Below are 13,167 nucleotides of genomic sequence, written 5' to 3' on the forward strand. Positions count from 1 at the left end.
GAAGCCCCAGGCATTCCCCAGATATTAGGGGCAAATTGGTTTGCCATTCATTAGTAATGTGCACAATAAGATTAAAGCGTCCCGGACAATCTCATATAACATCCTATTTCAGGAGAATTTTCAAAACACTCAGAGTTCACGTAGAAGGGGAGGGTTTTGGACACACAGGAGAAAATGTGTTTCTTCGTTTATTTCAGTCTTTCTTTTGCATAATGCCCCTTTGAACGCAGAGAACGAGTGTGAGGTTGTCATGCGTGCTTGGCAAGTGAGACGACGCGTAATGCGGGCTCGAGGCGGGTACCAAAGGGTGTCCTTAGCGCGCTGTATGGGAATATTAAGTGTCGAATTAGGACTGATCCAGCTGGAGAAAGTTGAGATCATTTCTCTCTCTCCCTTTCTCTCTCGCTCACTCTTTCCCTCTCTAGCTCTCTCTCTCTCCCCCTCACTCGCACTCTCCCTCCCTCTCTCTTTCTCTTTCCCTCTCTCCCCCTCTCCCTCTCTCACTCCCACTCCCCCCCTCTCCCTCTCTCCCTCCCTCCCTCTCCCTCCCTCCCTCTCTCTCTCTCTCTCTCTCTCTCTCTCTCTCTCTCTCTCTCTCTCTCACTCCCACTCCCCCCCTCTCCCTCTCTCCCTCTCTCCCTCCCTCCCTCCCTCCCTCTCTCTCTCTCTCTCTCTCTCTCTCTCTCTCCCACACACACCATCTCCATATTTGATTGCTTTATTATTCCCGCTCATGTGATCTGATGTCATTCTGTCTCGGATTAGCAGGTGTAGAGCGAGACTATAAAAGAGGACTAAATTAATCCGAGAGGTAATTTCACGCGCTTTGGTCCGATACCATGGACGGGTAAAACGGTTGAGAATTATTTCGGTGAAAGGAAGCGCATTGATGGTCCCTAATAGAACCCTTTATAGGGATTTGGGGAATTAAGTCGTGGATAGAGGGATGGATGGAAGCAGGGAGCGGGGGGGGGGGGGGAGACTTTAGAGCAAGTCTTTATGATTAAGTGATTTGTTACTTCATTAATGACAAAGGGACTCGCTTCCATCGACATGGCATTACAGATGTTAACACCAATTTAGCGCCTTTAAAAGCTTTTAAAGCGCGTTTTGTAAAGAGGGTCCCGGATAAAGTGGGCGATCTAATTGAAAACCCATCGCCTTTGTCGCCCGTTTCACATGTGGGGATTCTGCTCATGAATATATGGGTCTGTATTTTGTCAACTCGGCTGGAGAGACCAGACGCACACAGCGACCTTGAATTCTGTCTGTCATTACTGCAGCTAATCTATTTTCTCTTTCAGTTGGCCTGTCCAGTGTGGCCAGCCACCATACAAATTAGTCCGGTAGCGCTATTCTCCCGTTCTCAGTTCCTCACACTCACAACTTCATTATTTTATCCTCTGGTGAGCCTCTCTTTTTTAAATTCATTTGGAAAACAATTAAGATGCATTTTGGACCTAATTCCAAACGACTTTTGAAATGTCACATGAATGTTAAACAATATGAACATTCGTGAATTACTTATAATAAAGGTTAATTCGATAGGAAATGCTAGTGGGTCAGAATCTAAAAATGAAATGTTATAAAAATTGCAATTCCACGTTACATTGTCATTAAAACTGCATTAGAATCACTCTTTATGGTATAACTGTACAATTCATAGGCAAACAGAATGGAATCATACAATTATTTTGATTTGAAGCAGTCATAAGCCTAGGTCTATCTATATAATTTCTAAGCAATTTTTTTAAGCAAGACTTAAAACATCAGTTTCATTATAACAATTTTATTAATAGTTCTATAATTCTATTTCACATGTTTAAAATTCCTGGCTTCTGTCAGTTCTATAATGGATTGAAATAATAATCTAAGCAATATTTAATTTCACCACTCATTTATTAAATTATGTTTTTTTTCTATTTATTTTTAAACCAGGAAATGTACAATCACTTTAACAATAATAAAAAATCCTGCCCTGTGGGGAACATTTTTACATGACACCCTGCACTCAATCTGTTGGGGAACAGTTTCGACATGAATTGTAATGTAAAAACCTATGATAGCTCATAACCATGGGGGAAGTCTCAGGGCCACATCTCAATCCATACAACGTAACACCGAGTGCAACTTCTCACGCATGGTCTCTTTTCAAATATGCAAGGCTATGTTTTTTGAAAATTATAATTTTTTTGTTAGTTTTCCCCCTAATTTTTTACAATAATATTTACACCAGTTTACTTTCTCACTTCAGCCATAAGAGTCACCGGACAGAATCAAAAATGTATGTAATTTGTCCTTAAATTAAAACTCAATTTGCTGAAAGCCTGAAAATGATATTTTGTTTACTCCAAAAGGATCAATCATGTGCTGCTTAGTGAGGAAGTGAAAATGAAGACAGGAGAAGAAACGTGATGCAGGTTAGATTGAGCCAGTAGGTTCAGGTTGGGTTGCAGGGTAGGACAGGAAGGTCTGTGGACAGGTTGCTTTGGCTTGGATGGAGACCTCAGACTCTGCTTTGGCACTGGGTTCACGTGGTCCACTGAATCAACTGGTTTTAGTTCTGGTTCTTGCTCTCTCTCTGGACTCGAGAAAGTGTGTGTGTGTGTGTGTCCAAGCAGCAGGTGTCATGGAGTTGACCCCCCCCTGAGTTCGTAGTTTTTAATCTGTCACAAAAAAAGTGGACTTAGTGAAACAGGAAGCATGAGCTAGAGAAGGGGTTAAAACAATATGGAAGTTCGTTGGTGTGTGTGTGTGTGTGTGTGTGTGTGTGTGTGTGTGTGTGTGTGTGTGTGTGTGTGTGTGTGTGTGTGTGTGTGTCAGAGGGATTCTTGATGAAATGGATCTATAGCTAAGGATTAAGTTCAATCAGGAGACCTGGAGAGGTGATGATAATGATGCTCTCTCACACTCACACACACACACACACACACACACACACACACACACACACACACACACACACACACACACACACACACACACACACACACACACACACACACACACACACACACACACACACACACGCACACACACACAAACAAAAAACACACACACACACACACACACATACACATACATAAACAGCGCTCCGGTTTGCCAGTGCTCTTTGAATTTGGTTGTGCTTTTTGTTTGGGGCTAAGAGGTGTGGGGTAGGGGAGGGGTGGGGGAGGGGGAGGGACAGTCAGAAGATCAGAGTTCATGGTGTCAGAGGTTAGGTTTGGATCCACCCACCACTCCAGAGGTATGAGAGGTAAGAGGGGGACAGGTGAGGGACAAAAGTCCAGGAGAAAGAGAAAGGGTTGGGATAACAGCTGTTCAGCACACCTCCTTCCCTGGAGCTCCGCTGGGCAGGATGTGGATCTGGGTGATCTGAGCAGAGTGCTCTTTAGCCTTCATCCTTAGAGCTGCAATACTGGAGGCCCTGCGGTCTGCTGCAGCCGAGGAGGAGGGCGATGGGGAGGAGGAAGGGTCAGAGAGGACCGGGGGAGGGATGGAGGGAGTCTTGATGGACAGGCCAGGCTGGCGGAGGAGTGCGGCAGCAGTGGAAGCACTGGTCAGAGGGCCCATACTGGAGAAGAGCCTGAGAGAGAGAGCAAGAGAGAGAGAGTGAGGGGGATGAGAGAGGAGAGACTGTTAGACCAGATTGTGATCACCAGCATTTTCACACCAGTGCAAATAAACAAAAAAAAGGCGATAAGGCGAGGAAGCGCCTTAAACTATTGAGATTCTCGTGTTTGGAGTGTGTGTCTGTTTTGGCACTTCAGGTACCAGCTTGTGTATCAACATCACACTCAGCTAATTACTGTCAACACTGACAAGGCAGAGTGATAATGTTTCTGATGCCATGTACACACACACACACACACAGTCTCATGAGCAACGTTAAGGGCTGTAAACTAGCACACTTCCATCTTACTGAAACCAACAAAGGTAGACGTCGGAGGAGCCTGCTCTGTCAAATCAAATCAAAGTTTATTGGTCTTGTACACAGATTTGCAGATGTTATCACAGGTGCAGGGAAATGCTCGTGTTTCTAGCTCCAACAGTGTAGTAATACCTAGCAATACAAAACAATACACACATAATGAAAAAAGTAAAACATTTACAAAATTAAGAAATATCAGAACGAGCTATATCAGAGTCCGGAATATATACTGTATATATACAGTACCAGTCAAAAGTCTGGACACACCTACTCATTCAATGGATTTTCTTTATTTTTACTATTTTCTACATTGTAGAATAATAGTGAAGACATCAAAACTATGAAATAACACATACGGAATCATGTAGTAACCGAAAAATTGTGAAACAAATCAAAATATATTTTATATTTGAGATTCTTCAAAGTAGCCACCCTTTGCCTTGATGACAGCTTTGCACACTCTTGACATTCTTTCAACCAGCTTCACCTGGAATGCTTTTCCAACGGTCTTGAAGGAGTTCCCACATATGCTGAGCACTTGTTGGCTGCTTTTCCTTCACTCTGCGGTCCAACTCATCCCAAACCATCTCAATTGAGTTGAGGTCGGGTGATTGTGGAGGCCAGGTCATCTGATGCAGCACTCCATCACTCTCCTTGGTCAAATAGTCCTTACACAGCCTGGAGGTGTTTTGGGTCATTGTCCTGTTGAAAAACAAATGATAGTCCCACTAAGTGCAAACCAGATGGGATGACGTATCGCTGCAGAAGGCTGTGATAACCATGCTGGTTAAGTGGGCCTTAAATTCTAAATAAATGGATGGTGTATCAATACAGGCATCCTTCCTAACTCAGTTGCCGGAGAGGAAGGAAACCACTTAGGGATTTCACCATGAGGCCAATGGTGAATTTAAAACATTTACAGAGTTTAATGGCTGTGATAGGAGAAAACTGTGTAGTTACTCCACAATACTAACCTAACTGACAGAGTGAAAAGAAGGAAGCCTGTACAGATAAAAATATTTCAAAACATGCATCCTGTTTGCAACAAGGCACGAAAGTAATACTGCAAAAAATGTGGCAAAGCAATTCACTTTTCGTCCTGAATACAAAGTATTATGTTTGGGGCAAATCCAATGCAACACATTACTGAGTACCACTTCAAGCATAGTGGTGACTGCATCATGTTACGGGTTTGCTTGTAATCGTTAAAGACTTTTTCAGGATAAAAAGAAACAGAATGGAGCTAAGCACAGGCAAAAACCTAGAGGAAAACCTGGTTTAGTCTTCTTTCCACCATACACTGTGAGATAAATTCACCTTTCAGCAGGGCAATAACCTAAAACACTAAGCCAAATCTACACTGGAGTTGCTTACCAAAAAGGCAGTGAATGTTCCTGAGTGGCCGAGTTACAGTTTTGACTCAAATCTACTTGTAAATCTATGGCAAGACCTGAAAATGGTTGTCTAGCAATGATCATCAACCAATTTGACAGAATTGTAAGAATTTTGAAAAGAATAAGGGGCAAATGTTGCACAATCCGGGTGGGGAAAGCTTTTAGAGATTTACCCAGAAAGACTCACAGCTGCAATCACTGCCAAAGATGCTTCTACCAAGTATCGGGTGTGAATATTTATGTAAATGAGATTTTTCTGTATTTAAGCTTCCATACATTTGCAAACATTTTTAAAAACATGTTTTCACTTTGTCATTATGGGGTATTGGGTGTAGATGGGTGAGAATTTAATTGTTTTAATCAATTTTGAATTCAAGCTATAACAACAAAATATCAAGGAGTATGAATACTTTCTTGAAGGCACGGTACATATGAAGTGGGTAAAACAGTATGTAGAACATTATTAAAGTGACCAGTGTTCAATGACTCTATGTACACAGGGCAGCAGTCTCTAAGGTGCAGGGTAGAGTAGCTGGCTAGTAACAGTGACTAAGGTTCAGGTCAGGGTACTGGGTGGAGGCTAGTAACAGTGACTAAGGTTCAGGACAGGGTACTGGGTGGAGGCTAGTAACAGTGACTAAGGTTCAGGTCAGGGTACTGGGTGGAGGCTAGTAACAGTGACTAAGGTTCAGGACAGGGTACTGGGTGGAGGCTAGTAACAGTGACTAAGGTTCAGGGCAGGGTACTGGGTGGAGGCTAGTAACAGTGACTAAGGTTCAGGACAGGGTACTGGGTGGAGGCTAGTAACAGTGAATAAGGTTCAGGGCAGGGTACTGGGTGGAGGCTAGTAACAGTGACTAAGGTTCAGGACAGGGTACTGGGTGGAGGCTAGTAACAGTGACTAAGGTTCAGTGCAGGGTACTGGGTGGAGGCTAGTAACAGTGAATAAGGTTCAGGTCAGGGTACTGGGTGGAGGCTAGTAACAGTGACTAAGGTTCAGGACAGGGTACTGGGTGGAGGCTAGTAACACTGACTAAGGTTCAGGTCAGGGTACTTTTTTTTTCTTGCGACTGTTTGACTTGGATTTGCATTTTTAATTGGTTGCAAGGTTACCAATGACATTTTTTACCTGGTGACATTCGTTTCACTTTTTTCTTCACATTTATTCCTATCATAATTTATTCAAACAGTGATGTGCAATTGACCAAAAATGAACAAACTTTCTGAAGAGGAAACAACCTATTTGAGCTATATGTCTTTATGTAGCCGTTAGCGCCACTAATGCTAATGATGATGTTGATGATAATGATGATGCTAATGATAATGCTAATGATGATGCTAATGATAATGATGACGCTCTTGTCCATAGAGAAATAAATAAAGTCAATAAAAATAGACTACTACATCAGAATGATTTGGTGACAGAGGATAAACTTTAGATTGTTTTAAGTCGCATTGCCTACAGTCAGAAGGGCCCGCAATTTGGACAGTGCGCGTGTCAAATACCACATATATAATTGTTGAGTTGCGACTGTCAGCCCCATCCACGTCGATGCTCCCTCTGCTGTCTCCTGTAGTCCACGATCAGCTCATTTATATTGTTGACACTGAGATGTTATTTTCCTGGCACCACTCCGCCAGCGCTTTCACATCCTCCGTGAAGGCTGTCTCGTCGTTGTTGGTAATCAGGCCTACCACTGTTCTGTCAACAGCAAACTTAATGATTGAGTTGGTGACGTGTGGGGGTGAGCACGGACCCTTGTTGGGCACCTGTGTTGAGGATCAGCAATGGCGGACGTGTTGTTGCCTAACTTCACCATCTGGGATTGGAACATCAGGAAGTCAAGGACCAAGGTGCACAGGGCGGGGATAAGACCCAGGGCCCTGAGCTTAGTGATGAGCTTGGATGGCACTCTGGTGTTGAAGGCTGAGCTGTAGTCGATGAAAAGTGTTCTTACACAGGTAGACAGTCCTTGTGAGCAGCGGGTGGCCACGTCAGTGGCTCAATGTTATTTTCCTCAAAGTGGAATAGTAAGGATGATTATGGATGCTGACGGTCACTAGTGTGAAGTGATGTTATAGAGGACAGTACAGGTGTGAGGTGATGTTATAGGTAGAAGACAGTAGAGGTGTGAGGTGGTGTTATAGAGGACAGTACAGTTGTGAGGTGGTATAATAGGTAGAGGACAGTACAGGTGTGAGGTGGTATTATAGCTAGTGGACAGTACAGTTGTGAGGTGGTATAATAGGTAGAGGACTGTACAGGTGTGAGGTGGTATTATAGGTAGAGGACAGTACAGGTGTGGGTGATATTATAGGTAGAGGACAGTACAGGTGTGAGGTGGTATTATAGGTAGAGGACAGTACAGGTGTGAGGTGGTGTTATAGAGGACAACACAGGTGTGAGGTGGTGTTATAGAGGACAGTACAGATGTGAGGTGGGATTATAGGTAGAGGACAGTACAGATGTGAGGTGGTATTATAGGTAGAGGACAGTACAGGTGTGAGGTGGTGTTATAGAGGACAGTACAGGTGTGAGGTGGTATTATAGGTAGAGGACAGTACAGGTGAGAGGTGGTATTATAGGTAGTGGACAGTACAGGTGTGAGGTGGTATTATAGGTAGAGGACTGTACAGGTGTGAGGTGGTATTATAGGTAGAGGACAGTACAGGTGTGAGGTGGTATTATAGGTAGAGGACAGTACAGGTGTGAGGTGGTATTATAGGTAGAGGACAGTACAGGTGTGAGGTGGTATTATAGGTAGAGGACAGTACAGGTGTGAGGTGGTATTATAGGTAGAGGACAGTACAGGTGTGAGGTGGTGTTATAGGCAGAGGACAGTACAGGTGTGAGGTGGTATTATAGGTAGAGGACAGTACAGGTGTGAGGTGGTATTATAGGTAGAGGACAGTACAGGTGTGAGGTGGTATTATAGGTAGAGGACAGTACAGGTGTGAGGTGGTGTTATAGGTAGAGGACAGTACAGGTGTGAGGTGGTATTATAGGTAGAGGACAGTACAGGTGTGAGGTGGTATTATAGGTAGAGGACAGTACAGGTGTGAGGTGGTATTATAGGTAGAGAACAGTACAGGTGTGAGGTGGTATTATAGGTAGAGGACAGTACAGGTGTGAGGTGGTATTATAGGTAGAGGACAGTACAGGTGTGAGGTGGTATTATAGGTAGAGGACAGTACAGGTGTGAGGTGGTATTATAGGTAGAGGACAGTACAGGTGTGAGGTGGTATTATAGGTAGAGGACAGTACAGGTGTGAGGTGGTATTATAGGTAGAGGACAGTACAGGTGTGAGGTGGTATTATAGGTAGAGGACAGTACAGGTGTGAGGTGGTATTATAGGTAGAGGACAGTACAGGTGTGAGGTGGTGTTATAGGTAGAGGACAGTACAGGTGTGAGGTGGTATTATAGGTAGAGGACAGTACAGGTGTGAGGTGGTATTATAGGTAGAGGACAGTACAGGTGTGAGGTGGTATTATAGGTAGAGGACAGTACAGGTGTGAGGTGGTATTATAGGTAGAGGACAGTACAGGTGTGAGGTGGTATTATAGGTAGAGGACAGTACAGGTGTGAGGTGGTGTTATAGGAGGACAGTACAGGTGTGAGGTGGTATTATAGGTAGAGGACAGTACAGGTGTGAGGTGGTATTATAGGTAGAGAACAGTACAGGTGTGAGGTGGTATTATAGGTAGAGGACAGTACAGGTGTGAGGTGGTATTATAGGTAGAGGACAGTACAGATGTGAGGTGGTATTATAGGTAGTGGACAGTACAGGTGTGAGGTGGTATTATAGGTAGAGGACAGTACAGGTGTGAGGTGGTATTATAGGTAGAGGACAGTACAGGTGTGAGGTGGTATTATAGGTAGAGGACAGTACAGGTGTGAGGTGGTATTATAGGTAGAGGACAGTACAGGTGTGAGGTGGTATTATAGGTAGAGGACAGTACAGTTGTGAGGTGGTATTATAGGTAGAAGACAGTACAGGTGTGAGGTGGTATTATAGGTAGAGGACAGTACAGGTGTGAGGTGGTATTATAGGTAGAGGACAGTACAGGTGTGAGGTGATGTTATAGAGGACAATACAGGTGTGAGGTGGTATTATAGGTAGAGGACAGTACAGTTGTGAGGTGGTATTATAGGTAGAGGACAGTACAGGTGTGAGGTGGTATTATAGGTAGAGGACTGTACAGGTGTGAGGTGATGTTATAGAGGACAATACAGGTGTGAGGTGGTATTATAGGTAGAGGACAGTACGGATGTGAGGTGGTATTATAGGTAGAGGACAGTACAGGTGTGAGGTGGTGTTATAGGTAGAGGACAGTACAGGTGTGAGGTGGTATTATAGGTAGAGGACAGTACAGGTGTGAGGTGGTATTATAGGTAGAGGACAGTACAGGTGTGAGGTGGTATTATAGGTAGTGGACAGTACAGGTGTGAGGTGGTATTATAGGTAGAGGACAGTACAGGTGTGAGGTGGTATTATAGGTAGTGGACAGTACAGGTGTGAGGTGGTATTATAGGTAGATGACAGTACAGTTGTGAGGTGGTATTATAGGTAGAGGACTGTACAGGTGTGAGGTGGTATTATAGGTAGAGGACAGTACAGGTGTGAGGTGGTGTTGTAGAGGACAGTACAGGTGTGAGGTGGTATTATAGGTAGAGGACAGTACAGGTGTGAGGTGGTGTTATAGAGGACAGTACAGGATTTAGGTGATATTATAGGTAGAGGACAGTACAGGTGTGAGGTGGTATTATAGAGGACAGTACAGGTGTGAGGTGGTATTATAGGTAGAGGACAGTACAGGTGTGAGGTGGTATTATAGGTAGAGGACAGTACAGGTGTGAGGTGGTATTATAGGTAGAGGACTGTACAGGTGTGAGGTGGTATTATAGGTAGAGGACAGTACAGGTGTGAGGTGGTATTATAGGTAGAGGACAGTACAGGTGTGAGGTGGTATTATAGGTAGAGGACAGTACAGGTGTGAGGTGGTATTATAGGTAGAGGACAGTACAGGTGTGAGGTGGTATTATAGGTAGAGGACAGTACAGGTGTGAGGTGGTATTATAGGTAGAGGACAGTACAGGTGTGAGGTGGTATTATAGGTAGAGGACAGTACAGGTGTGAGGTGGTATTATAGGTAGAGGACAGTACAGGTGTGAGGTGGTATTATAGGTAGAGAACAGTACAGGTGTGAGGTGGTATTATAGGTAGAGGACAGTACAGGTGTGAGGTGGTATTACAGGTAGAGGACAGTACAGATGTGAGGTGGTATTATAGGTAGTGGACAGTACAGGTGTGAGGTGGTATTATAGGTAGAGGACAGTACAGGTGTGAGGTGGTATTATAGGTAGAGGACAGTACAGTTGTGAGGTGGTATTATAGGTAGAGGACAGTACAGGTGTGAGGTGGTATTATAGGTAGAGGACAGTACAGGTGTGAGGTGGTATTATAGGTAGAGGACAGTACAGGTGTGAGGTGGTATTATAGGTAGAGGACAGTACAGGTGTGAGGTGGTATTATAGGTAGAGGACTGTACAGGTGTGAGGTGGTATTATAGGTAGAGGACAGTACAGGTGTGAGGTGGTATTATAGGTAGATGACAGTACAGTTGTGAGGTGGTATTATAGGTAGAGGACAGTACAGGTGTGAGGTGGTATTATAGGTAGAGGACAGTACAGATGTGAGGTGGTATTATAGGTAGTGGACAGTACAGGTGTGAGGTGGTATTATAGGTAGAGGACAGTACAGGTGTGAGGTGGTGTTATAGAGGACAGTACAGGATTTAGGTGATATTATAGGTAGAGGACAGTACAGGTGTGAGGTGGTGTTATAGAGGACAGTACAGGTGTGAGGTGGTATTATAGGTAGAGGACAGTACAGGTGAGAGGTGGTATTATAGGTAGTGGACAGTACAGGTGTGAGGTGGTATTATAGGTAGAGGACTGTACAGGTGTGAGGTGGTATTATAGGTAGAGGACAGTACAGGTGTGAGGTGGTATTATAGGTAGAGGACAGTACAGGTGTGAGGTGGTATTATAGGTAGAGGACAGTACAGGTGTGAGGTGGTATTATAGGTAGAGGACAGTACAGGTGTGAGGTGGTATTATAGGTAGAGGACAGTACAGGTGTGAGGTGGTATTATAGGTAGTGGACAGTACAGGTGTGAGGTGGTATTATAGGTAGAGGACAGTACAGGTGTGAGGTGGTATTATAGGTAGAGGACAGTACAGGTGTGAGGTGGTATTATAGGTAGAGGACAGTACAGGTGTGAGGTGGTATTATAGGTAGAGGACAGTACAGGTGTGAGGTGGTATTATAGGTAGAGGACAGTACAGGTGTGAGGTGATGTTATAGAGGACAATACAGGTGTGAGGTGGTATTATAGGTAGAGGACAGTACAGTTGTGAGGTGGTATTATAGGTAGAGGACAGTACAGGTGTGAGGTGGTATTATAGGTAGAGGACTGTACAGGTGTGAGGTGATGTTATAGAGGACAATACAGGTGTGAGGTGGTATTATAGGTAGAGGACAGTGCAGGTGTGAGGTGGTATTATAGGTAGAGGACAGTACAGTTGTGAGGTGGTATTATAGGTAGAAGACAGTACAGGTGTGAGGTGGTATTATAGGTAGAGGACAGTACAGGTGTGAGGTGGTATTATAGGTAGAGGACAGTACAGGTGTGAGGTGGTATTATAGGTAGAGGACAGTACAGGTGTGAGGTGGTATTATAGGTAGAGGACAGTACAGGTGTGAGGTGGTATTATAGGTAGAGGACAGTACAGGTGTGAGGTGGTATTATAGGTAGAGGACAGTACAGGTGTGAGGTGGTATTATAGGTAGTGGACAGTACAGATGTGAGGTGGTGTTATAGATAGAGGACAGTACAGGTGTGAGGTGGTATTATAGGTAGAGGACAGTACAGGTGTGAGGTGGTATTATAGGTAGAGGACAGTACAGGTGTGAGGTGGTATTATAGGTAGAGGACAGTACAGGTGTGAGGTGGTATTATAGGTAGAGGACAGTACAGGTGTGAGGTGGTGTTGTAGAGGACAGTACAGGTGTGAGGTGGTATTATAGGTAGAGGACAGTACAGGTGTGAGGTGGTGTTATAGAGGACAGTACAGGATTTAGGTGATATTATAGGTAGAGGACAGTACAGGTGTGAGGTGGTGTTATAGAGGACAGTACAGGTGTGAGGTGGTATTATAGGTAGAGGACAGTACAGGTGTGAGGTGGTATTATAGGTAGTGGACAGTACAGGTGTGAGGTGGTATTATAGGTAGAGGACAGTACAGGTGTGAGTTGGTATTATAGGTAGAGGACAGTACAGGTGTGAGGTGGTATTATAGGTAGAGGACAGTACAGGTGTGAGGTGGTATTATAGGTAGAGGACAGTACAGGTGTGAGGTGGTATTATAGGTAGAGGACAGTACAGGTGTGAGGTGGTATTATAGGTAGAGGACAGTACAGGTGTGAGGTGGTATTATAGGTAGAGGACAGTACAGGTGTGAGGTGGTATTATAGGTAGAGGACAGTACAGGTGTGAGGTGGTATTATAGGTAGAGGACAGTACAGGTGTGAGGTGGTATTATAGGTAGAGGACAGTACAGGTGTGAGGTGGTATTATAGGTAGAGGACAGTACAGGTGTGAGGTGGTATTATAGGTAGTGGACAGTACAGGTGTGAGGTGGTATTATAGGTAGAGGACAGTACAGGTGTGAGGTGGTATTATAGGTAGAGGACAGTACAGGTGTGAGGTGGTATTATAGGTAGAGGACAGTACAGGTGTGAGGTGGTATTATAGGTAGAGGACAGTACAGGTGTGA

The 13,167-nt window shown here is 44.2% G+C and overlaps 1 protein-coding gene across 2 annotated transcripts in view; it reads right to left on the reverse strand.

Moving 5' to 3' along the window:
• Positions 1–1,793: 1,793 nt before the first annotated feature.
• LOC106590582 (aristaless-related homeobox protein) overlaps positions 1,794–13,167 on the reverse strand; it is a 47,479-nt gene continuing 36,105 nt past the window's right edge. The window contains exons 5-6 of one of the 2 annotated variants that reach the window (XM_045710983.1): positions 3,331–3,586; positions 1,794–2,666 (exon numbers count right to left, since the gene is read on the reverse strand). In XM_045710983.1, the coding sequence (XP_045566939.1) occupies positions 2,628–2,666; positions 3,331–3,586 (295 nt within the window). In that variant the 3' untranslated portion in view covers positions 1,794–2,627. Of the gene's footprint in view, positions 2,667–3,061; positions 3,587–13,167 lie in introns of those variants that run through there. The other variant, XM_014181695.2, reaches the window with a different exon arrangement.

This window comes from Salmo salar, chromosome ssa29 (assembly GCF_905237065.1).
Source record: "Salmo salar chromosome ssa29, Ssal_v3.1, whole genome shotgun sequence".
NCBI lineage: Eukaryota > Metazoa > Chordata > Actinopteri > Salmoniformes > Salmonidae > Salmo > Salmo salar.